At 33.7% G+C, this 20,335-nt stretch overlaps 1 protein-coding gene across 8 annotated transcripts; it reads right to left on the bottom strand.

The window, feature by feature from the left end:
• Positions 1–202: 202 nt before the first annotated feature.
• On the bottom strand, positions 203–19,973 carry LOC106050890 (angiogenic factor with G patch and FHA domains 1-like). Of its 8 annotated transcripts, none has more exons than XM_056025007.1 (13): positions 19,842–19,973; positions 19,046–19,348; positions 17,737–17,783; positions 15,237–15,434; positions 14,179–14,322; positions 12,600–12,969; positions 11,152–11,312; positions 9,523–9,624; positions 8,925–9,087; positions 6,443–6,525; positions 4,243–4,376; positions 2,525–2,624; positions 203–855 (listed from the first exon to the last, which is right to left on the bottom strand). In XM_056025007.1, exons 2-13 carry the CDS (start codon positions 19,332–19,334, stop codon positions 427–429), a joined length of 2,220 nt encoding a protein of 739 aa, XP_055880982.1. In that variant the 5' UTR covers positions 19,335–19,348; positions 19,842–19,973; the 3' UTR covers positions 203–426. The 8 variants fall into 8 exon arrangements, with proteins under 8 accessions (XP_055880982.1, XP_055881000.1, XP_055880957.1 ...); XM_056025025.1 differs by lacking the exon at positions 12,600–12,969 and adding an exon at positions 13,043–13,145 and having other exon boundaries at positions 19,697–19,949; XM_056024982.1 differs by having other exon boundaries at positions 19,697–19,949.
• Between the last annotated feature and the right edge of the window lie 362 nt (positions 19,974–20,335).

Genomic DNA, 20,335 nt, shown 5'->3' with positions numbered 1-20,335 from the left:
TACTTAGATTGGATTGCTATACAATCTGATGTCCAATCAAACGCAATGAGCAATAATGCAGTGCTCTACCATAGCCAGTGCCAAGCACAGATGAGAATTGATGAGGTTAGGCTAGTGACTTGCTCCTGTAAAACATACATTTCTACAGAAGAGGCAAACATCAAACATCAAGTCTATTTCTCAAAAGGACATAGTCAAGTCAAAGGAGGACAAATTATAAACATTTTATTAATTATAACAACACTAATATATAGGTTAAACATTTTATTAATTATAACAACACTAATATATAGCATAAACATTTTACATTCCAATGAACATGATCCAAACTGAGAACGCAATCTTTACATAATACTGCTGAAAGTATTATATCACATGACATGCTGGCACCCACTTGACCAAAGTTCAGGGTCAACAGACGGCTTATCACGAGCCTAATGGAGAAATGTTTTCCTCACCATCTGCTGCTTGGGAGAGTGTGAGTAGTTGATCCACTTGACCAATAGTCTCTGTGCCGCCACTGACCCAAGACATTTGTTTGACCTTGGGGGAAGAATTTTGGTTGCTGTGATCTGACGAGTGGTTATGTGGGTCAAAGGAATGTTGGCTATCAGCAGTGATAGAGGAAGCACCCTTTGCAGCAGAATTCAAAGGAGATGTGTAATGTTCTTTTGCTGGTATATCAGTACTAGGTGTAGTCACACTGTCTCCTGAGTGACCTGATTGGTGGAAACGTTGCTGAGCTTTGCTCCACCTCTTAGCCTTAGCGGTATTGTGAATATTGTCCAGAGAAAGTGTTACACCTGAACTTGATCCCAAGCCTGCACTCTGGTTGACTCTCATCTCAACATATATCTGTAGAGTAAAGACAAAGTCCTTCAACAAGACATCTTTATTTATATTTTAATTTTTTTACATACTTTCTCACATTTATATAAATACCAGGTCAATTCCAAGTCTCATATGATTAGGACTGTAATGATTTGTGCAAAGATGTGATATAGAATATTTGAGTAAACATACAAGTTGCCTATATTATAAAGAAATGAGATTACTTTCCCATCCTTTGCCTCTGAAATATTCCTAAATAATAGAGCTTTGGTACAGAGTCATTCTCTAAAGCTGCAGAGAATAGATCATGAGACCTTTGTGTAGTGTCAGAGACTTCATCAAGGCCCCATGAGACCTTTGTGTAGTGTCAGAGACTTTATCAAGGCCCCATGAGACGATAGACCACTCAAAAAGTTTGTTCCAGTGATCTGGAAAGAGGAAAAAACTCTTCCCCCTACTCTATGAATGATCTGCTATACGGAAAAACATTGCAAAGAAATTAGGTTTAAGTTCTACAGAGGAGTCTACCCCATGACCTCTTCACCCAGAAGTTACAGGTGGAAGAATTGCCCAAATATGAAGCCCAACTAATGCTAAAAATTATAATTTCCATCAAAGAGTTTTAAAGAACAACATGTGAGCAAATCCCTTAATCTTAACTGGTCTATTACTTGAGGGGATGGCCATTCACAGCGATCTGTGGTACTTAGTAGATAACCATTTGTCTAAAGCTAGTAGTCTATTTGGATAGCTACAAATGAGAATAAGGAAGAATAAATCTCTCCTTCCAACACAAAAATCAGTGTCTACCAATGCAGTCAACATTCTCTATAGAGCTGAGACCTGGCTTCTTGAACACTCTCACTGTTGGTGGTGTGCTTCCAAAAAATAAGACTGCTCACAATTTCCTACAAAGGCAGAGGAATTCACTTTTGAGACCAAAAGGAAATCTTTTTCCAAAGACAGGGGTAGACAGAGAAAAGAGAACATAAGTTGACTACAAGCAGACAAGCAGGTTTCATCTACATTGGATTTGAGTTAGTTACTAAAACTAACAAACTCTTTCATTTTATTATATAATCTAACATATTTGATTTTATATTAAAGGAAAATGAATTGGCTACAGAAGTATAATAAATTAAATAAATTATTCAAGAAAAAATTGTTTTCATTAAATTTGAACTGAGCAATGAAAAAGCGAATATATATATATATATATATATATATATATATATATAATTAATTAAAAAATTGATATACTGGAAAATTTAACCTTTTGATTATGCATTTAATCCATAAATATTATAAATTCACGGAACTAAACATACACTAAGAAATTGTATTATTTACATTTTTTTGGGCCAGCAAAATAAACCCCAAAGAAGGAACCACTAACACAATGGTGTATTTTTTTTTAAATGTTGGTCCTGCATCAATTTACTGCTAAAACAAAGAATAATCACTTACATGTGAAAAAAAAAAGTTTGACATTAAAAAGGTAAAAATATTAAACACCAAATTACTCTCTGAGAGGAATGCCACACTTACCAGCACTAGTGAAGTTACTCCCTGAGAGTAACGCAGCACTGCAAGAGTTCATTTTCGGACCCAAATAAAGTGTTATATATACTAAAAATATCATAATTATAATGAAGATGCTATAAAAATTATATGATCTAGACATTGACCATACCGGTTCAGCTATTCCTGAATTGGATTTTCCAAGACCTTCACCTTCCTTCCATCCCATCTTGGCTAACAACTTATGACCTTTGTTTTCTGTTGATATTGGGCTGGAAAATATAATATATAAACATGAACAGGATTTTCTTGAGTGAAAAAAAATCAAATACGTATGTTGCCAACATACATAGAATATCTCCATTGTAAACACAGGTAAATCAAGATTATCTGCAACATGAGTTAACCTTCTTAAGACAACGCGGCCCAAGGCTATTTGGCGAAAAAGACGAGCCGGACGATATATCGGCCGCAATGTTTCCAACCAAAGGATTGGCTTGCCAGTGTTTGTATCAGCCAATTAAATTAGTTCTTACTATTTTTACACATTAGTAGACTGTAATGGCGGCTTCCTTCGCTGTTTTAACGCAATAATTTTTTTTTATTGATTTTTTGAAGTTAGCTAGTGGGAGGTGATAATTTTAACATGTCAGCCGTTGATATTGATGAAAACAAACTCACTGACTCTGATTTTATTTTAAATATGCTAGAATTAATAAAAATAAGAGCAGAATTAAGGAAAGCTTTAGATCTAAGTTAACACTAATACTAGATCTAGTATGGTTTGACGATGTCTATTCTTGGTAATATGGTTTAGAGGTAAGGGTGGGTAGCTGGATAGAGAAGACCCATTTGAGAACCAAGGGATTATCACCCAACAGGCTGTATTATGCTCTTTTTTTTTACTATCAATTGAGTTCAAATATTTATCAGGGAGACTAATAAATATGATGCCAACTTTCTGAATAACAAACAGCTAAAAAAATGATCCCTGGGTCATAAATGACTGACTGTCACTGTGACAATTATGAAGGTGTTAGTTTCCATGGTAGCTGGGGGGGGGGGGGGGGGGAAGAAAAGTAGTAAAAAAATGTGATTGAAGGGTCTCTATGTGCCTTGTTTCTCTAAAGACATGTATTCAGGCTTATTCAAGCCTAAAACTTCATAAAAAACTCTTACCTTTATAATTCTGTTCTGTTTTTTTTTTAATTTTTGGAATTGTATGCGCATAAATTATGCAAATTAGCTTAGCTTATTTTAATAAATGTTAATAATAATTAGTTTATTTGTTAGGAATTTTTTTGTAAGTGTTAAGTGTTAAGGCTGGAAATAGGGCTCCGTCTTTTTGGCACAAGACATGCTAAAATGCTCCATCTTAAGAGGGTTTACCTCTTTCAGACCTTGCGATCTATAGGGCAGATAATGTAAAGATCATCTGTTTCTATGACCAACAGTTAACAGTGTCATGTGGCCAGCACAACAACCAACTAATTTACTTTCACCCAACTAATGTCAGGTAATAGAGTTGGGTGGGATCAGGATGCATCCTTAAAATTTAAAAAATAAAAATCCCGAGAAGTCTAGCATTTTACACTCTGCCACCACTATCTGCAACATAGTCTCATGAAAATTCATGATTAAAAATAATCTCATATTTAACAAATCTGCCCAGGTGTGAAATCATTAACTACTTAAAAATATTTCTAACATTCGTAAATAAATGTCTGAATCCTGACTCAAGTTGAGTTGTGATACATCCCTACCTCTACATGTCCACATAAACCCCTGAGCATGCTTTGCATGAAAGAAACCCTATACAAAAAAATACAATGAAACAAAAGTGTAGCTAGTCTAGACAGCCAAAAGTAATAAAACAAAACAAAAACATACCTCTGCACTGAAGCTGGGGTATCATCCTGTCCTGTAGCATTACTTTCACTGCCAATGTATTTTCTTCTAAGATAAGCTTTGTCACAATAATCTGAGCCAGGTAATACAGCACCAGGGTTCTCAAAATGAGTATTCTATTAATATTTTTTTTCAAAAAGGAAATTTAAAAATCAAACTTTATAACAGATAAGTATTCTTAATTAAATATATTTCAATTCAAGTTAATACAAAAATAACAGAAAACGTTGGAGTCATGAGTCTCAGATTTGTCAAGCTGGAAAAAGAACGAGGTTACAAAGACAGTTTGTGTGGAAACACAAACTAAAAATCAGCCCCCAAAGTGGTCCACCTAGAGCAGGGGTTCTCAACCTGTGGGTCACGACCCCTTTGGGGGTCAATTGACGATTTGCCAGGGGTCGCCTAAGATCATCGAAAAAATGAATTGTTTTTGTCCATCCTTCTATTGCTGTGTGCGTGTGTGCCGGGGGGGGGGGGTCACGACAGAGTGGGGGATCGTAAAAAGGGGTCGCCAAGCCTAAAAGGTTGAGAACCGCTAACCTAGAGTCTTCACCAGGATTCGAACACGGGACTTCTGGTTCCAAGTGCTTTACCCCTCAGCCACAGCATTCTCCATATATTCATTTAGCGTACACTTATATTTTAAAAAATAATAGTTATTAACCTTATCCATACATTCAAAATTTATAATGTTACATGTAATAAAGAGAAACTAAAAAAGATTTATTCTTCTAACAAAATTAGATGAATTGGCAACACAAAAAAAAATGTGTACAAATGACTTAAAAAGACTTTCCCCTTGCAAATAAAAATTAATATCTCCATTGTCATTTGTCATACAAAACTAGACATAGATCTAGCTAGATCTGGACCTACTAGTTTTAGATCTAAATCTAGATTCAAGATCTAAGTCTAGGTCTAGAGTCTAGAACTAGATCTAAGTCTAGATCTAGATCTTGAACTAAATATAGAATCTTGATATAGAATCTACTATATCTAAACTAGAACTAGTATGAATTTACACGTTTAATCTCAAAATTATTGGACTGAGGCAAATGTTATGATCATGAATAGTATGCCTTTTGTTACCAGGTAATGTTGTACTATGCTGTTCGTATCCGATTCATTTCTTAATGTGATACTATTGTTTACAAAATAAATAAATCTGCACCCCTAAGCTGTCAGAAGATAAGTTATTGCCTTAATAATTAAAATTTTGTTCAAATTATCAATACATTTATAATATATATATATATATTATAAATATATCTAGATCTGGGCTCTATTTAGTCTTATTTAGACTGTCAAGTGTAGGCCCCTATAATGAGGATATGTCAAAACTGCGCGCTATAAAAGTAGTTCGTTATTTTTTAAACTTATAACTAAAACAAAGTTTGTATCAAAATTCTTTTTTAAAAGCAACATTTCAATGAGTTAGTTAATAAATGGAAAATATATTTTAAAATTATCGATTGACATGCAAATTTTTTGTACCAAGGCGCGAATCTATGAATGAAGCTTGAGTTATTAATGAAGAAGTCCATGACCTTTTAAAAAAAGTTACCTCCCCTGAAGTTTTTCATTGAAAAGTGGTGTGATGTTTTGAAAAATCTGCTTGCATATATAATTTTAAAAATTAGATGGTTCACTTTCGGAAAAGAAAAAAGTAGCCGCTGCATCAGAACTTTGAATGATCTAAAATATCATGATGTCCGATTTTCATTTTCTCTTCTAGTTTCTGAGGTCTAAACGGGACAGATTGATGGTCAGACAGGCCACACAAAACTAAACTAATAGCATCTTTTCCCCTTTTGTGTGCGGCTAAAAAGTTACAAGGTGCTTAGCCAAGGTACAAAAACTAAAAACACTTTAAAAAAACAAGATGACAACGTACAAACTAATAGGCAAAACAACAAACTAACAGGATTTCAAAATGAGGAGTCAAAACAACATGCTAAATGATTTCAAAATGAGGAATCAAAACTGAAATGACAGTTGATAGGACCACTTTGGAATAAATGCTCATGTGTCCAGTCAGCAGTTGACACTTCATACACAACATTACATTAAGACCCATACATTTCTAAGGTCACTGATGAACTGAAATAGTAGGGGATACCAAAAACAATGAAGAGACCTAAAGCCTATTACCCACACACAGATTCACAAGTATTGAAGTTACCTGAAGTCCATATTTCTTCTTAATGTTCTTCAATTGATTTCTCCTGAGTCTGTTTTTTTCTTCTTTGCTCAATAAAACATAATCTGAAATCATTTAAAAAGTATTCATTCTTTAATCATTTTTATAGAAAATTTTGTGTTTATTTGGCTACAATGACTAGCAGTTTCTGAGTGTATTAATGAAAACTATACTGGTATACAAACTATACAACTTCAGCAACATAGCTCAACAGCATAACCCAACAACATAGCTCAACAACATAACTCAACAACATAGCCAAATAACATAGCTCAACAACATAGCCAAATATGTTGTTTCATCCACTATATACTCAATGTCATTTAATTGTTTTATGCACAATGTAAAGTACCAAATATACAACATTATAGACACAAGTAAAGAAAGTAGAAAACAGGAATTTCCAACGATGACATGAAAACTAGCAGTCTGAAAAATACATTAGGCAAAGGTTCAGGAAACAAGAAGGTTGCTAGAAGCTGTATACAAGACAGAGAACTTAAAAAATGTGGTTGGGAGTTCAATTACAGATTAGTCAATTCATTCATTACTAGTTCTATCTACACTATTATCACATTGAATCATCATATTTGGTGAAGCTATTATGTTTGTTTATAAATGAAGTTAAAATTATCATAATATAGCTAATATAGCTATTTTATAAGCTTCTATAAAATAGCTTTATTAGCTATATTATGATAATTTTAACTATCCCTCTTGAAAAAATTAGCTGGCACAGATTGGGGAGCTAATCACAACATCCTGAAAAAGACCTATACCAGTTATGTAAGACCTGTACTAGAATATGGTGCCACAGCATGGGGCTCAGCAGCCCAAACCAACCTAAGAAAAATAGACAAGGTTCAAAATATTGGTCTAAGGATAATGACAGGAGCAATCAAAACAACACCCATAAGAGCTATGGAGGAAACCGCTGCCCTGATCTCTCTGGATGAAAGAAGAGAAATAAAAATCCTTTCCCAATTCATTAAATTGGAAACCTTGGAGAGGCACCCACTCAGAACAAAAATCCACAAAACTGGCACAAAAAACCATCTCAAAAGGACCAATTTCATACAGGAATCTCTAAACCTAAAAAAGAAACACCAACTTGAAAAAATTACTCTGGAATCCTCGATACACTATAATGAATCTCCACCCTGGGACGAAAGCCCTCTTCCTACTATAAGGGATCATATTGAAGACATAAAAAGAAAATCTGATTACAGACCAACAGAGCTCAAGGAAATAGTGAACTGTTTTCTACATACCAATTACCCTAGCAATCAGTGGATCAGAGTTTACTCGGATGGCTCATCCCATAAAGCCACCACAAATGGAGGAGCTGGAATACTTATCGAATGGCCAGATGGAGGAAAACTAGAAAAATCCATTGCAACTGGAGAGCTCTCTGACAGTCGCAGAGCAGAAAGGGAAGCACTAGCACTAGCTGCTACCATTCTAGCAAATCATCCAAGTTCCCCCTCAAGTTCTAACAGACGCGAAAACAACCCTCCAAAGCTTGCAAAACTCTGATTCCCCTTATATTAAAAAACTCAGAACAGCACTTACAAAGCTCAACAACAACAGCAAAAAAACTGTTATTCAATGGATACCAGCTCACATACAACTAGCAGGAAATGAGAAGGCTGACACACTCGCCAAGAGTGGGAGAACAAACTCACAAGTAAACTCTGCACTCTATCCAGAAGAAATGAAGAAATTAATTGTAGATAAAATAAATGAGAAATGGACGAGCTCCCATCCAAATCACAAGAAAGATGACGCTTACTATAAGCTATCCCGACAAGACCAACGTCTAATCTTTCGACTCAGGACCGGACACAACAGAATGCGACAACACATGTTCCGGAAGCTCAAAATTGGAATCAGTGAAATCTGCCCATGTGGAGTATCACCAGAAAATGCCGACCACGTCCTCCAAAACTGCTCTCTCTACCAAGAGGCCCGTATAAGACATTGGCCCCAAATCCCCCCAATAGAAAGAAAACTATATGGAGAGCTCCCTGATTTGGAAACCACAGCGCAGTTCATCTCATGTATTGGTCTAGTCATATGAACACTCCAACATAACAATGAGAACGATGAAGAAGAAGAAGAAATAAGCTTCTATGTAGCCCTTGAGTGGCACAGTGACTGAGTGGTTAAGCGCTTGGCTTCCAAACCTGAGGTCCTGGGTTCAAATCTCGGTGAAGACTTGGGATTTTGAATTTTAGGATTTTTAGGGTGCCCCTGAGTCCACCCAACTCTAATAGGTGGGGAAAGTAAAGGCAGTTGGTCGTTGTGCTGACCATATGACACCCTGCTCCTTAACTGATAGCTAAAGAAACAGATGACCTTAACATCATCTGCCCTATAGACCACATGGTCTGAATGGGGAACTTTTACCTTTTTTTTTACTTTTATGCAGTCCTTGATATAAGAAGAAACAAGTTACTCTCACCATTTTTAATTGGGTTTTGGGCTTTGATTTTGGCCTGCACTTGTCCAGGCTCACACTCTTCACATGTTTCATGGCCCTTGTGGATGTGCAGCAGCAGCTTGGTCGAGCCAATCTCAACCACATCCCCATGAGCCAATTTGTGGTTCTCACTAGTACACTTACTCTGAAAGTATTTTTCTGAGATAAGACAAAATCTATTACTCATCGTACAGCTAATCAATGTCTGTTGCTTCATAAATCTGATGATTGTCCACTGTATACTAAGCTGTATATTCTGCTTATAACATTTCTAATGAATATCTTAACTGATATCTGTGTAATTCTTCAACTTAAAACATCGGTTAAAAATTACTTTCAAAGGTATTTTTTTAAAAAGATCATTCAATTTTTTTTTTATCTTGACAACACTGTCATTGGCTACACTTGTGTAATATTACACAATATTGTCACCAACTTAACTGAAAATATTTCAAAAAAGAGTCATATAAATGATTATATCAATTTTCTGATCCAACAGTGTTTTGGGCTTGCATAACAATCAAGAGCATTTCAGAAAAAATGTAAAGAAACTCTTTGATATGAACTACAGTCTACTAACCTTAGACATTCTCTTGCTGTTTAAAAATGTTCCATTCTGACTTCCTTTATCAATCAGGACATAACAACTGTTTTCATAATCATAGCTTACTTCAGCATGAATCTAGTCAGAGAGAAACAGATAACATTGACAAACAATAGTCAGAGAGAAACAGATAACATTGGTAAACAATAGTCAGAGAAACAAATTACATAGACAAATAATAGTCAGAGAGAAACAGATTACATTGACAAACAATAGTCAATGAAAAACAGATAACATTGACAAACCATAGTCAGAGAGAAACAGATGACATTGACAAACAATAGTCAGAGAAAAACAAATTACACAGACAAACAATAATCAGAGAGAAACAGATTACATTGACAAACCATAGTCAGAGAGAAACAGATGACATTGACAAATAATAGTCAGAGAGAAACAGATGACATTGACAAACAATAGTCAGAGAGAAACAAATTACACAGACAAACAATAATCAGAGAGAAACAGATTACATTGACAAACCATAGTCAGAGAGAAACAGATGACATTGACAAACCATAGTCAGAGAGAAACAGATAACATTGACAAACCATAGTCAGAGAGAAACAGATAACATTGACAAACCATAGTCAGAGAGAAACAGATAACATTGGTAAACAATAGTCAGAGAAACAAATTACATAGACAAATAATAGTCAGAGAGAAACAGATTACATTGACAAACAATAGTCAATGAAAAACAGATAACATTGACAAACCATAGTCAGAGAGAAACAGATGACATTGACAAACAATAGTCAGAGAAAAACAAATTACACAGACAAACAATAATCAGAGAGAAACAGATTACATTGACAAACCATAGTCAGAGAGAAACAGATGACATTGACAAATAATAGTCAGAGAGAAACAGATGACATTGACAAACAATAGTCAGAGAGAAACAAATTACACAGACAAACAATAATCAGAGAGAAACAGATTACATTGACAAACCATAGTCAGAGAGAAACAGATGACATTGACAAACCATAGTCAGAGAGAAACAGATAACATTGACAAACCATAGTCAGAGAGAAACAGATAACATTGACAAACCATAGTCAGAGAGAAACAGATGACATTGACAACAATAGTCAGAGAGAAACAGATTACATAGACAAATAATAGTCAGAGAGAAACAGATGACATTGACAAACAATAGTCAGAGAGAAACAAATTACACAGACAAACAATAGTCAGAGAGAAACAGATTACATTGACAAACCATAGTCAGAGAGAAACAGAAGACATTGACAAACAATAGCACCAATTTTATATCTATACACTTTATCAATTTCAAAATTAAAGTAGATAGTATACTAACAAAATAAGCAAAGTTCTAGTAACCCAATTTAAGTTTCATAAGAACTTGGATGAAATGAGTTGTTCATATGTACTAGTTCAACCATCTGCAAGCAAGTTTTTTTGTTTTTTTTTAATTAGCAACACCATCATCCTGAAAGAGTTATGCAGCTTTGTTAATAAGCTTTGGTTTTAGGATTTGGTCATTTCCTTTTTTCTTTAGTACTAAATAATATTTCCTGATTTTACTTAGTGTTACAAATGATTGTAGTAAAAAAAAATACTATTGATTACACTTACCTTGCTAATATTACTGTCACATATTTCAATAGCATGTCCCGTATTCTGTTCTCTACCAATGCTGCCCCCAGCACAAGTTATTATGTACAAGGATCCTAATGGCAGATGTTCAGATGCTTCAACTATCACTCTGATGCATGGAGGATAATTATCAGCTATTTCTGAAAAAAAAAGCAAAAGGAAACTATAATATACAGAAACAAAGAAAAATCATACCTAGTAAAGTTTAGTTAAAGTATACAAAATGTAAATATTGATTGATATAATTCAAAAATTTAAAAAAAAATTGCACTGACCATAACTACCACTTATAATTTAGTTTAGCTCATTAATAAGCATGAAAAAAATAGGCAATATTGGATTGTACAAATAAATAGTTTCTTACTAAAGATTCAAGGACAAGGTCATAGGTTTGCAAACTAAGGTAAGGCATAACAATTCAAACTAGTGCATACAGTCTTATCAATTAGGTTATTTTTTTAGTGCACTTTTAAATAATAATACCAATAGACATAAAATAATCTTTTTACAACAATGTTAAGAGAGTAATTTTCAATTCTTTTGATATAAAAATGACAAAAAATAAAACATGATATGGATGCTTTGGCTGTCAATAAGTTTTTATTGACACTCAATTCATTGTTTTCTAACTCATACCGTACAGCAATATAAGAAATGTTTTAGAAATATTCTTATCAAAAATAAGATTTAATATTATTGTATGTAAGTGAAATAAGTTAGCCTTTGAAAAAGCTTCAAATTTTTGTTTGCTGCCTCCATTAGAGAAAGTTATTATTGTGTTTTTGCCGTAGACTGTCTTAAGATTTATACCTCAAAAACAAAAGTGCTTCAAAACACTAAAAGTACCATTTAAAATCTTATAATAGCCTTCATTGTGCTTTAAAAAGGTGTAACTGCTATGCATGGTCTCCTGAAAGCATGCCTCTTGTTTCTTTAGTTTTTTATCTTACTGAATGCATATATATGTATTGGGCATTTGATAAAGGGGAAAAGATATTTCATGTTATTTAGTCTTATCTTGAAAACAAAACAGTTCATAAATTTTCTTTTCCGTCAACAATTTTAACAGATTACTGAAAGTGTACCATTTTCTTCATGCTTAAGAATTATGAATATACATAAAAAAAAATAAAAAAATTCTAAAATAAGTTGTGAATTTCAATAGACACATGGGATCTAGATTATCTTTCATCCTTTATATACTAAATTTCATAAGAACATCATCCAGACAGGTTTGGTATTTTATATAACTATACTTTTCAAATAGTGAAATTACCATTTCATCATTTTATTTTTCTAACCCTTTATAACCCTTGAACTAACACATTTATAAGACTATATAGGCATGTTTGTTTAATAAGTTTAAAAGAAGTATAAATATTCAAAATATACATAAACCTAACAGTAAGAAGATGAACATATCAAACCAGTTAGTGAATCAGATAATTGTTCAACTGTTGATTGATCATTACACACTATTGCATCCATTATCATGTCTGAACAAGAACTATCATCAGTTATCTCCCCTGATTCTAGCTCAGATTCTCCTGTAGCTAGACTTCCAGAAGATTCATCTGACTCCAAACTTGAGTTTTCTTTTTGTTTAGCTTCATTTTCAGGATTTGATTCTCCCATTTTTCTCGTGTAATCGACATCCTCATTGTCTGAATCACTTATCATAATTACATCCGTCTTCAATTTCTCAGACATTTTATTGCATGATCTTTTTTTTCTTCTTGTCCTTTGTTTCTTTTTTATTTTGGCTCCTTCTCCAGACTTGGACATGTCAGTCTTGACCTGAAATAGAGAAAAGATGAAACATGTTTGGTACACTGTTAAAGAAAATAGGAAATGAGGTTAGTTTTATTACCTAGTGCGTTCTTCTTGCACAACTGAGCATCAATGTTCAATGACATGAACTGAGAGGACAAGTTGTCTAGCAAAGCTTCCTTCACTGTTTTATTGAAACACTGCTGCAATGAGATGATGTAGATACAAAACATGAAATAACAACAGCATTAGAAGACCATGCTTTTGAGAGAAGATAGAAATAGGGACAGGAGACAAGACGTCCAGATTCAAACAAAGAAAGACAGCCTTGCAATACAGCAGGAACCAAGCAAACACATTACTTGACAAAGAAAAGAAATCAATTTTCCTATTCAGCAGAGTTATCCAACCTAAAACAACATTGTACAACATTTGATTTTACCTAAACCAATCTAAATGGTTCTGATTAGACCAAAACACATACAAAAAAAAAACAAATCATGAGATTCAATGGCATAGAAGTTATTGTGTTCCTTGTTAAAAAGTAGAACAATTCAATATTAACATAAGATACATTTTATTATCATATTGTTGATGGTCTGTTTTGTTGATGATTATAGATGTTGATGGTGCATGAAAGTTCGTAAAAGACACAACAACAGAATGAATAAAGAATATACTTGAGAATGCAGGCTGATAACTTCAACAATTTAATGAACAATAAAAAGGGCACAGTCCTCTGTCGTCGCTAGCCTAGCGTCATCCTCTAAGGCGTCTTGTCCGTTACTCTTCTAGTTCCGTTCTTTTACTTTTTAATTACTCGTCACGTCACTATGGAAAAACCCGATTACACCCAACTTCTACGCATCTTGTGTCATTACAATATTAACTTAAGTAACAGTATAAATCAATAATAAGTGGAAAATTAATTGCTGATACTGTTGTGATTGTGTGAACATGAGAAAGACGAACCAGACAACCAACTCTGAGATATTCATTATTAGATCAACTAAACAATTAGTTCTGTCCTGACTAGCATACATGATCATTACACCTTAACACATACCAGTGTGAGATTCTTCCCATTCATTATGAACTTATCACAAAATTTCAAAGCACCAATATTTATCTTTGCTAAAGGAAAACGGTTTCTGGTATATATTAAATAACAGACTTTACATTCACTTATTAATTTAATGAAATGTTACAGCATCAAAAACTTAGTTACAACAATACCAGACAATGACTGCCATCTTGGTTAGAACCAAACTGTTGATACTGTCCAGTGGAATCTATCACTGAATGCACTTTGTACTGCTTTGCATGTTCATCATATTGGTAGTATGTCCCAGTAGTGTAGTCATAGAACAAACCTCGGTTCTGGTAGAAAGGTCAAGAAAAATTTTTTGTATTTGAATGAATTTGATTCACTATGTATGAGATACACTAATATTTAAACTATACAATAAAGATGGTAAACTTAGACATACTTATGTTCAAACTGTTGATTACAAGACAAAAGGGAAAGACAAAATAAAATAAACAGTTTAGTTACAGACATCATAATTTTAAAACTAATTAAGTTTTGTCATAACTATTTTTTTTATATTAAAAAGAACATATGCTTTGTAAACAAAATTGGGCACTGACATTTTCTCTTTCATTTACCCAACAAGCTTACATTTTTAGAGTTCTGGCACATATTACGTTTTGCTCTGAAATTGGGTAAAGCAGAATGAGAGAACTTCAGTGAATTTTTCAACAGTTCTAAAGAACAAATGGTTCACCCATTTCTATAGTTTCTAAAAACAAACAGAGAAAGTAAAGAGGGTTGGCTTTACACAACTAATACAAAACCAATCAAAATAATTGAGTGCACACTATATCTAAAACTATTGATTGAATATACTTTGAAAAAGGCTACAATAGGATGAGGAAATATTTCTAGGATATGAAAATCATAGCTTGCAAAACACATGCACCTAGGAGGTGACACCATTAAATGTAAACCATGAATTTCAAGCCTGCATACTATATTAACAGGTCTGGTTAATTATGGGCCCAATGATAGTCATCTTAAGCTAAAGATTTGAAACCATAAGCATAACTAATTTTAGAAATAGGACAAATTGTTCAACCCATACAATGTAGGGCATGTAATGAGTAAGTACTGAACCTACTTCACATTTCTTCTATCTTATTACTTTCTAAGAAATAAAGACTATTTTAAAGTTATAAATGTAACAATTACAGTAGCAACAGCTAGTATAAATATTGTATAGAGTTTAGCTTACAGAATCCCAATAATATCCAGTGGCTGGATGATAATAGCAGCCAGATGTCGGATCATATATATACTCTTGTGTTTCTTCTGTTGAACTTTCTTTTGGGCATTCTTTCTCTGAACTTGACTTGCCAGCATTAGAAAGACATTCTAGTTCAGCTTCAATAGTTGCTTTTACTGTTTCAGCGATGGACAGAGAAGATGATTTCTAGGATGTTAAATAGAAACAAAAAAATGAGCTGATTTATCATCATCTCACAGAGTGTGACATAATGGGGAAATAACTATTTTTGATTAGTTTAAGCTGATGTAAATTTAGCGATTTTTTCTACAGTACTAGTTCATTATTAGTGTTGTGGAGAATTTTGATGATTTTGTAAACAGAGGATTTAATGTGGAAATGTTGAAATGTTAACTAAGTAGAGATGTTAACTTGTAATTATTTGTTTGATACTGTCCTTTTCCCCATTGGTTTAAGTTTAATGCCTTGTGCGTCATGTTTTCCTCACGAGGGCATTTTTAAGGTGGGGGGTGTGACATAATGGGGAAATAACTATTTTTGATTACTTGTATAGTTAGGAGTGATTCCCCTTATGTAGTTTATAAAAGGCCTTGCAAACTGTGTTTAGTTGCCACTTGCTCCTGAGTTACCAGCTTGACCACTTGACCTGTGTTGTGTATAGTATTTTTTCTGTTAGTGGTCGTGTGTCATGGGGTACTCGGAGAAGTGTGCCCTGCTCTGGAGATCTTTGGGCTAAGTATGTCTTTAGTATTATTGTATTTTATATAATGTATTTATTAATAGATATAGCCCCAAATGATTTCCAGTCAGTATATTTTTTTTACCCTGATGTTCTGCATCCTGGGGTACTCCCAAACGTGACATATTTTTGTAACCTTTTTCTGAGGGATTCAACCAGTATTGAATCATCAGATGGGCTTTACCAAACGGATGGCTATAGGTGGGATTCTATGAAGCTTGTAGGCTCATAGGTTTCCCTGAAGCCTATAGTTCATCATGACCATTTTGTTGTTGTTGTTTTTTTGTATAGTGAAGCAAGTCTCCTCATATTTGTATTGTACATGAGTACTTGATGACTAGATTTTGATTAGTTTAAGCTGATGTAAATTTAGCGATTTTTTCTACAGTACTAGTTCATTATTAGTGTTGTGGAGAATTTTGATGATTTTGTAAACAGAGGATTTAATGTGGAAATGTTGAAATGTTAACTAAGTAGAGATGTTAACTTGTAATTATTTGTTTGATACTGTCCTTTTCCCCATTGGTTTAAGTTTAATGCCTTGTGCGTCATGTTTTCCTCACAAGGGCATTTTTAAGGTGGGGGGTGTGACATAATGGGGAAATAACTATTTTTGATTACTTGTATAGTTAGGAGTGATTCCCCTTATGTAGTTTATAAAAGGCCTTGCAAACTGTGTTTAGTTGCCACTTGCTCCTGAGTTACCAGCTTGACCACTTGACCTGTGTTGTGTATAGTATTTTTTCTGTTAGTGGTCGTGTGTCATGGGGTACTCGGAGAAGTGTGCCCTGCTCTGGAGATCTTTGGGCTAAGTATGTCTTTAGTATTATTGTATTTTATATAATGTATTTATTAATAGATATAGCCCCAAATGATTTCCAGTCAGTATATTTTTTTTACCCTGATGTTCTGCATCCTGGGGTACTCCCAAACGTGACATATTTTTGTAACCTTTTTCTGAGGGATTCAACCAGTATTGAATCATCAGATGGGCTTTACCAAACGGATGGCTATAGGTGGGATTCTATGAAGCTTGTAGGCTCATAGGTTTCCCTGAAGCCTATAGTTCATCATGACCATTTTGTTGTTGTTTTTTTTGGCTAAAAGTGGCTAGTGTAAGCCTGAAGCCTGTAACCATAGTGTAGCCAAAAGTGGTCGTATTTCGACCTGAGGCATGTGACCTTTAGTTGGCTGTGTAAGCCGGAAGTTTGTAACCCAATGGTCAAAAGTGGTCATGTGTTGACCTGAGGCCTGTGACCTGTATTTTTGATAACCAGAATGTGACGATAATGTAACATATGACTAGGGCTGTGTGCCATATTATTTTTGAGTATCTTTTGTTTACTTTTTGTGGTGTGGTCTGTGAGTTAACGGCCATGTATTTACACCTTTATTTTATTCATGTAAATAAACCATGTAAATATGTTTACCTGCGACTTTGTAAAGTCTTTTGTTGCATACATTAGTTGAATTGTATACCTGGAGGTTATACTTAATAACCTAGGCAGTACAAGAAGGGACCAGTACACCTCTGGACGAACGTGCCAGCACACTTTTAACACTGATCTGTTGATCTAAAGTACCTAAGTCTAGCTATAATTCTAATTGAATATTTTTAGCTATACCCGCTACTAGGTAATGTGAATTCATATTGGTTCTTGAATCCTCTTTAGGTCACACAGAGTTCATTTCAAAATGTTTAAAAAATATTTTTAAAATTCAAATATATTTGCATGTTATATTGCTTACATCAGAGGAAGAAACTATCCACTCTGGCATTGGTTTATTTCCATAGGCTGAAAAATTTGAAGCATAAATTTATAAATAAGGAAAATATATAAAAGCTAGAATAATATATAGTACATTTGGATTGGAAGGTGGGGTAGATTGAGATAATAGTGACTTTCTTCTTCATGTAGCCAGCTTTTTACTGCTGAGCTGTAGGCTCTTTAGTAATTGAAAGATAGTGATAAACATTTTATTAAAAAGCTAATACTTGAATGATATGATGAGTAAAGTACCTTAGGACACTAGGACATCAGAAGTTATTGATTGATAGTGTGAAAACATCTTTTCAGACCACTCAGCAAATTATACAATACAATTATGTATCACACTAGTTAGCTATCTAATTCCTCATCTTTACATACAATTTAAAATTCCTCTACAATAAACTGGTGTCAGTCCCTATTGTAAGCTTAAAATATATATGGCTGAGATAGAATTTACCTATTTTTGTATAGCTATAATTTCTTTCTTAACTGACAACAAGCTATAAAACCATGATGGAAAGAAACATCTTTTAAACCTAAGTTTTAAAAAAAAAGACTAGCAATATGACAATATGTTTCAAGCACCCCCAACAATCCAATATTTTAGATTAATAAACAAAATACAAACAACAACTTCCGGGTGTTAAAAAGGCTCAAGATTTGAGAAATCCAGAGAGGCCATTGTTGTATAACTTTTTACCCTAGATAACGGAGAACTCTGGAGCAGGTCATTGATTTGGAAAGGGCATCTCAAGAATAATGACTTTGTTTTTAAGCCACTAATGGATAAAGGATCTCCAGCATGCTACAATGCATTTCTAAAGCATTAGACAGCTATTGTTAGCATCAAATGGGTGTCAAAATCTGAGACATCCCATCAGAATTTGTCACACTAAAATACCTATTAGATTCTATAGCTTTCCATCCCCAAACATGTCACACATTATAAGAGGACTTCTATAAGGGTAAAACCTTTATTAAATATATTTATATAATAATAATAATAATGATTTTGTTTCTTTTGGGAAAACAAGATTTTATTGCTAAATTCAGTAACATATTTTTGTATTTTGTTTGATAGATTGATTGCTGGGAAGAAAAAAATTAGGGTAATAACTAATAAAGTAAATTTGTCTGCAGTTTGAAGTGTCCACCATACAGTTAGTCAGCAGTCCTTGTTTTCTACTAGAAACTTTCCCCAATAGCCTGCCTTCTTGTTCTTAAATAAGCTCTCTTTAAGTGAAAGATGATTGTTAAACATTAATTTCATACAAACAGAAAACTACCTTCTTCAATGACTGCTTCCGTAACTTGAGTGGCCACATCAATGGGAGAGTTTTTCCTAGTCTCATGAATTTTCGCACTGAGAGTCTCCAGTTCTTTCCTGAGATCTTCATTGTAGTGGTTAGCTTTCTCCAGTAACCTTTCTGTTTTTATAAGCTGCTTCTTTAAATGTTCAATTTCAAGTTTTTTTTGCTCCAACAAATCTGAGATGTTTGATGCAGACTTTGTCAGCGTTATATTGTCAGGAGTGATGTTACTATTGGTAGATCTGCAAAGTACTAATTCTTCCATGTTTTTCCAGAGATCTAGATAAAATTATTATGTATATAAATAAGTATAATGTAGTACTAGAGCTCTAGCATAAACTCTGGTACTACAAAAGTTTAAAGGGCTAGTTTATCATCATCATAATTTCATATCATCATGTTAATTGAAACTTAATTAGATTTAGAATCTTTCTATATTATTTTATTTATATACTATAGATCTAGATTTACGACTTATACTTATGTTCTTATATCGAAAGTTGATTTTCTTGAGTGTCTTGAATTAGTGTTTAGTCAGTTTTATTATAGATTTATTCATATTATTCATGATGATTCAAATGATTGGTGATTGAGATGTCTTGTCAGTCTTGCTTGACACTAACTTACCTACTGACTAACAGTAACAGACACTTTAGTTTTACTTGTTAAAAATTATTAAAATTGTAACTGAACGTAATTATCATTTCTTTGAAAGTTACGCCTGTAATTTATTAGGTTTAGATCTAGATACTGTAGAATAATGTAGATCTACATTAGGGTAATTGAGTAGACCTAAAAATCTAGATCTAGATCTATATAGATCTAGATTCTAGATCTGTGGTCTAGAAATTAATCCGATCTGTAGTATACAATTCTATGTTTGTTTTTACAGTGTAGTTTCAAGCAGTAAAAATAAAAAAAAATAAAAAACAACTAACTAGATTTTTAACCACAGACCTATATATTTTTATGTCTATGTATAAAATGAAATCTCTTTATTATGAGCATAGACCAGGGGTCTTCAACCTTTTTTGGCCTACCGCCCCCTTTTCAAATTTTTTCTTTAAAAAAATCCGCCAGCGCCCCCCTCTAAGAAAAACAGTTATAAAGAAGCGTGAGAAGGCAAATTTGAACAAAATATCATCTATCTATTAATTTGTATGCTGTCAATAACACTTATCCCGCTTGGGAGACGACCGCATGCCAAAGGCGATTGTATTGAACTCCTTGGCCTATGTCTGACGAGCTTTAAGGAAGACTGAGTTA

The sequence above is a fragment of the Biomphalaria glabrata genome, chromosome 1, assembly GCF_947242115.1.
Source record: "Biomphalaria glabrata chromosome 1, xgBioGlab47.1, whole genome shotgun sequence".
NCBI lineage: Eukaryota > Metazoa > Mollusca > Gastropoda > Planorbidae > Biomphalaria > Biomphalaria glabrata.
The sequence above is the reverse complement of the archived record's forward strand: the minus strand, read 5'-3'. Positions and strand labels throughout refer to the sequence as shown.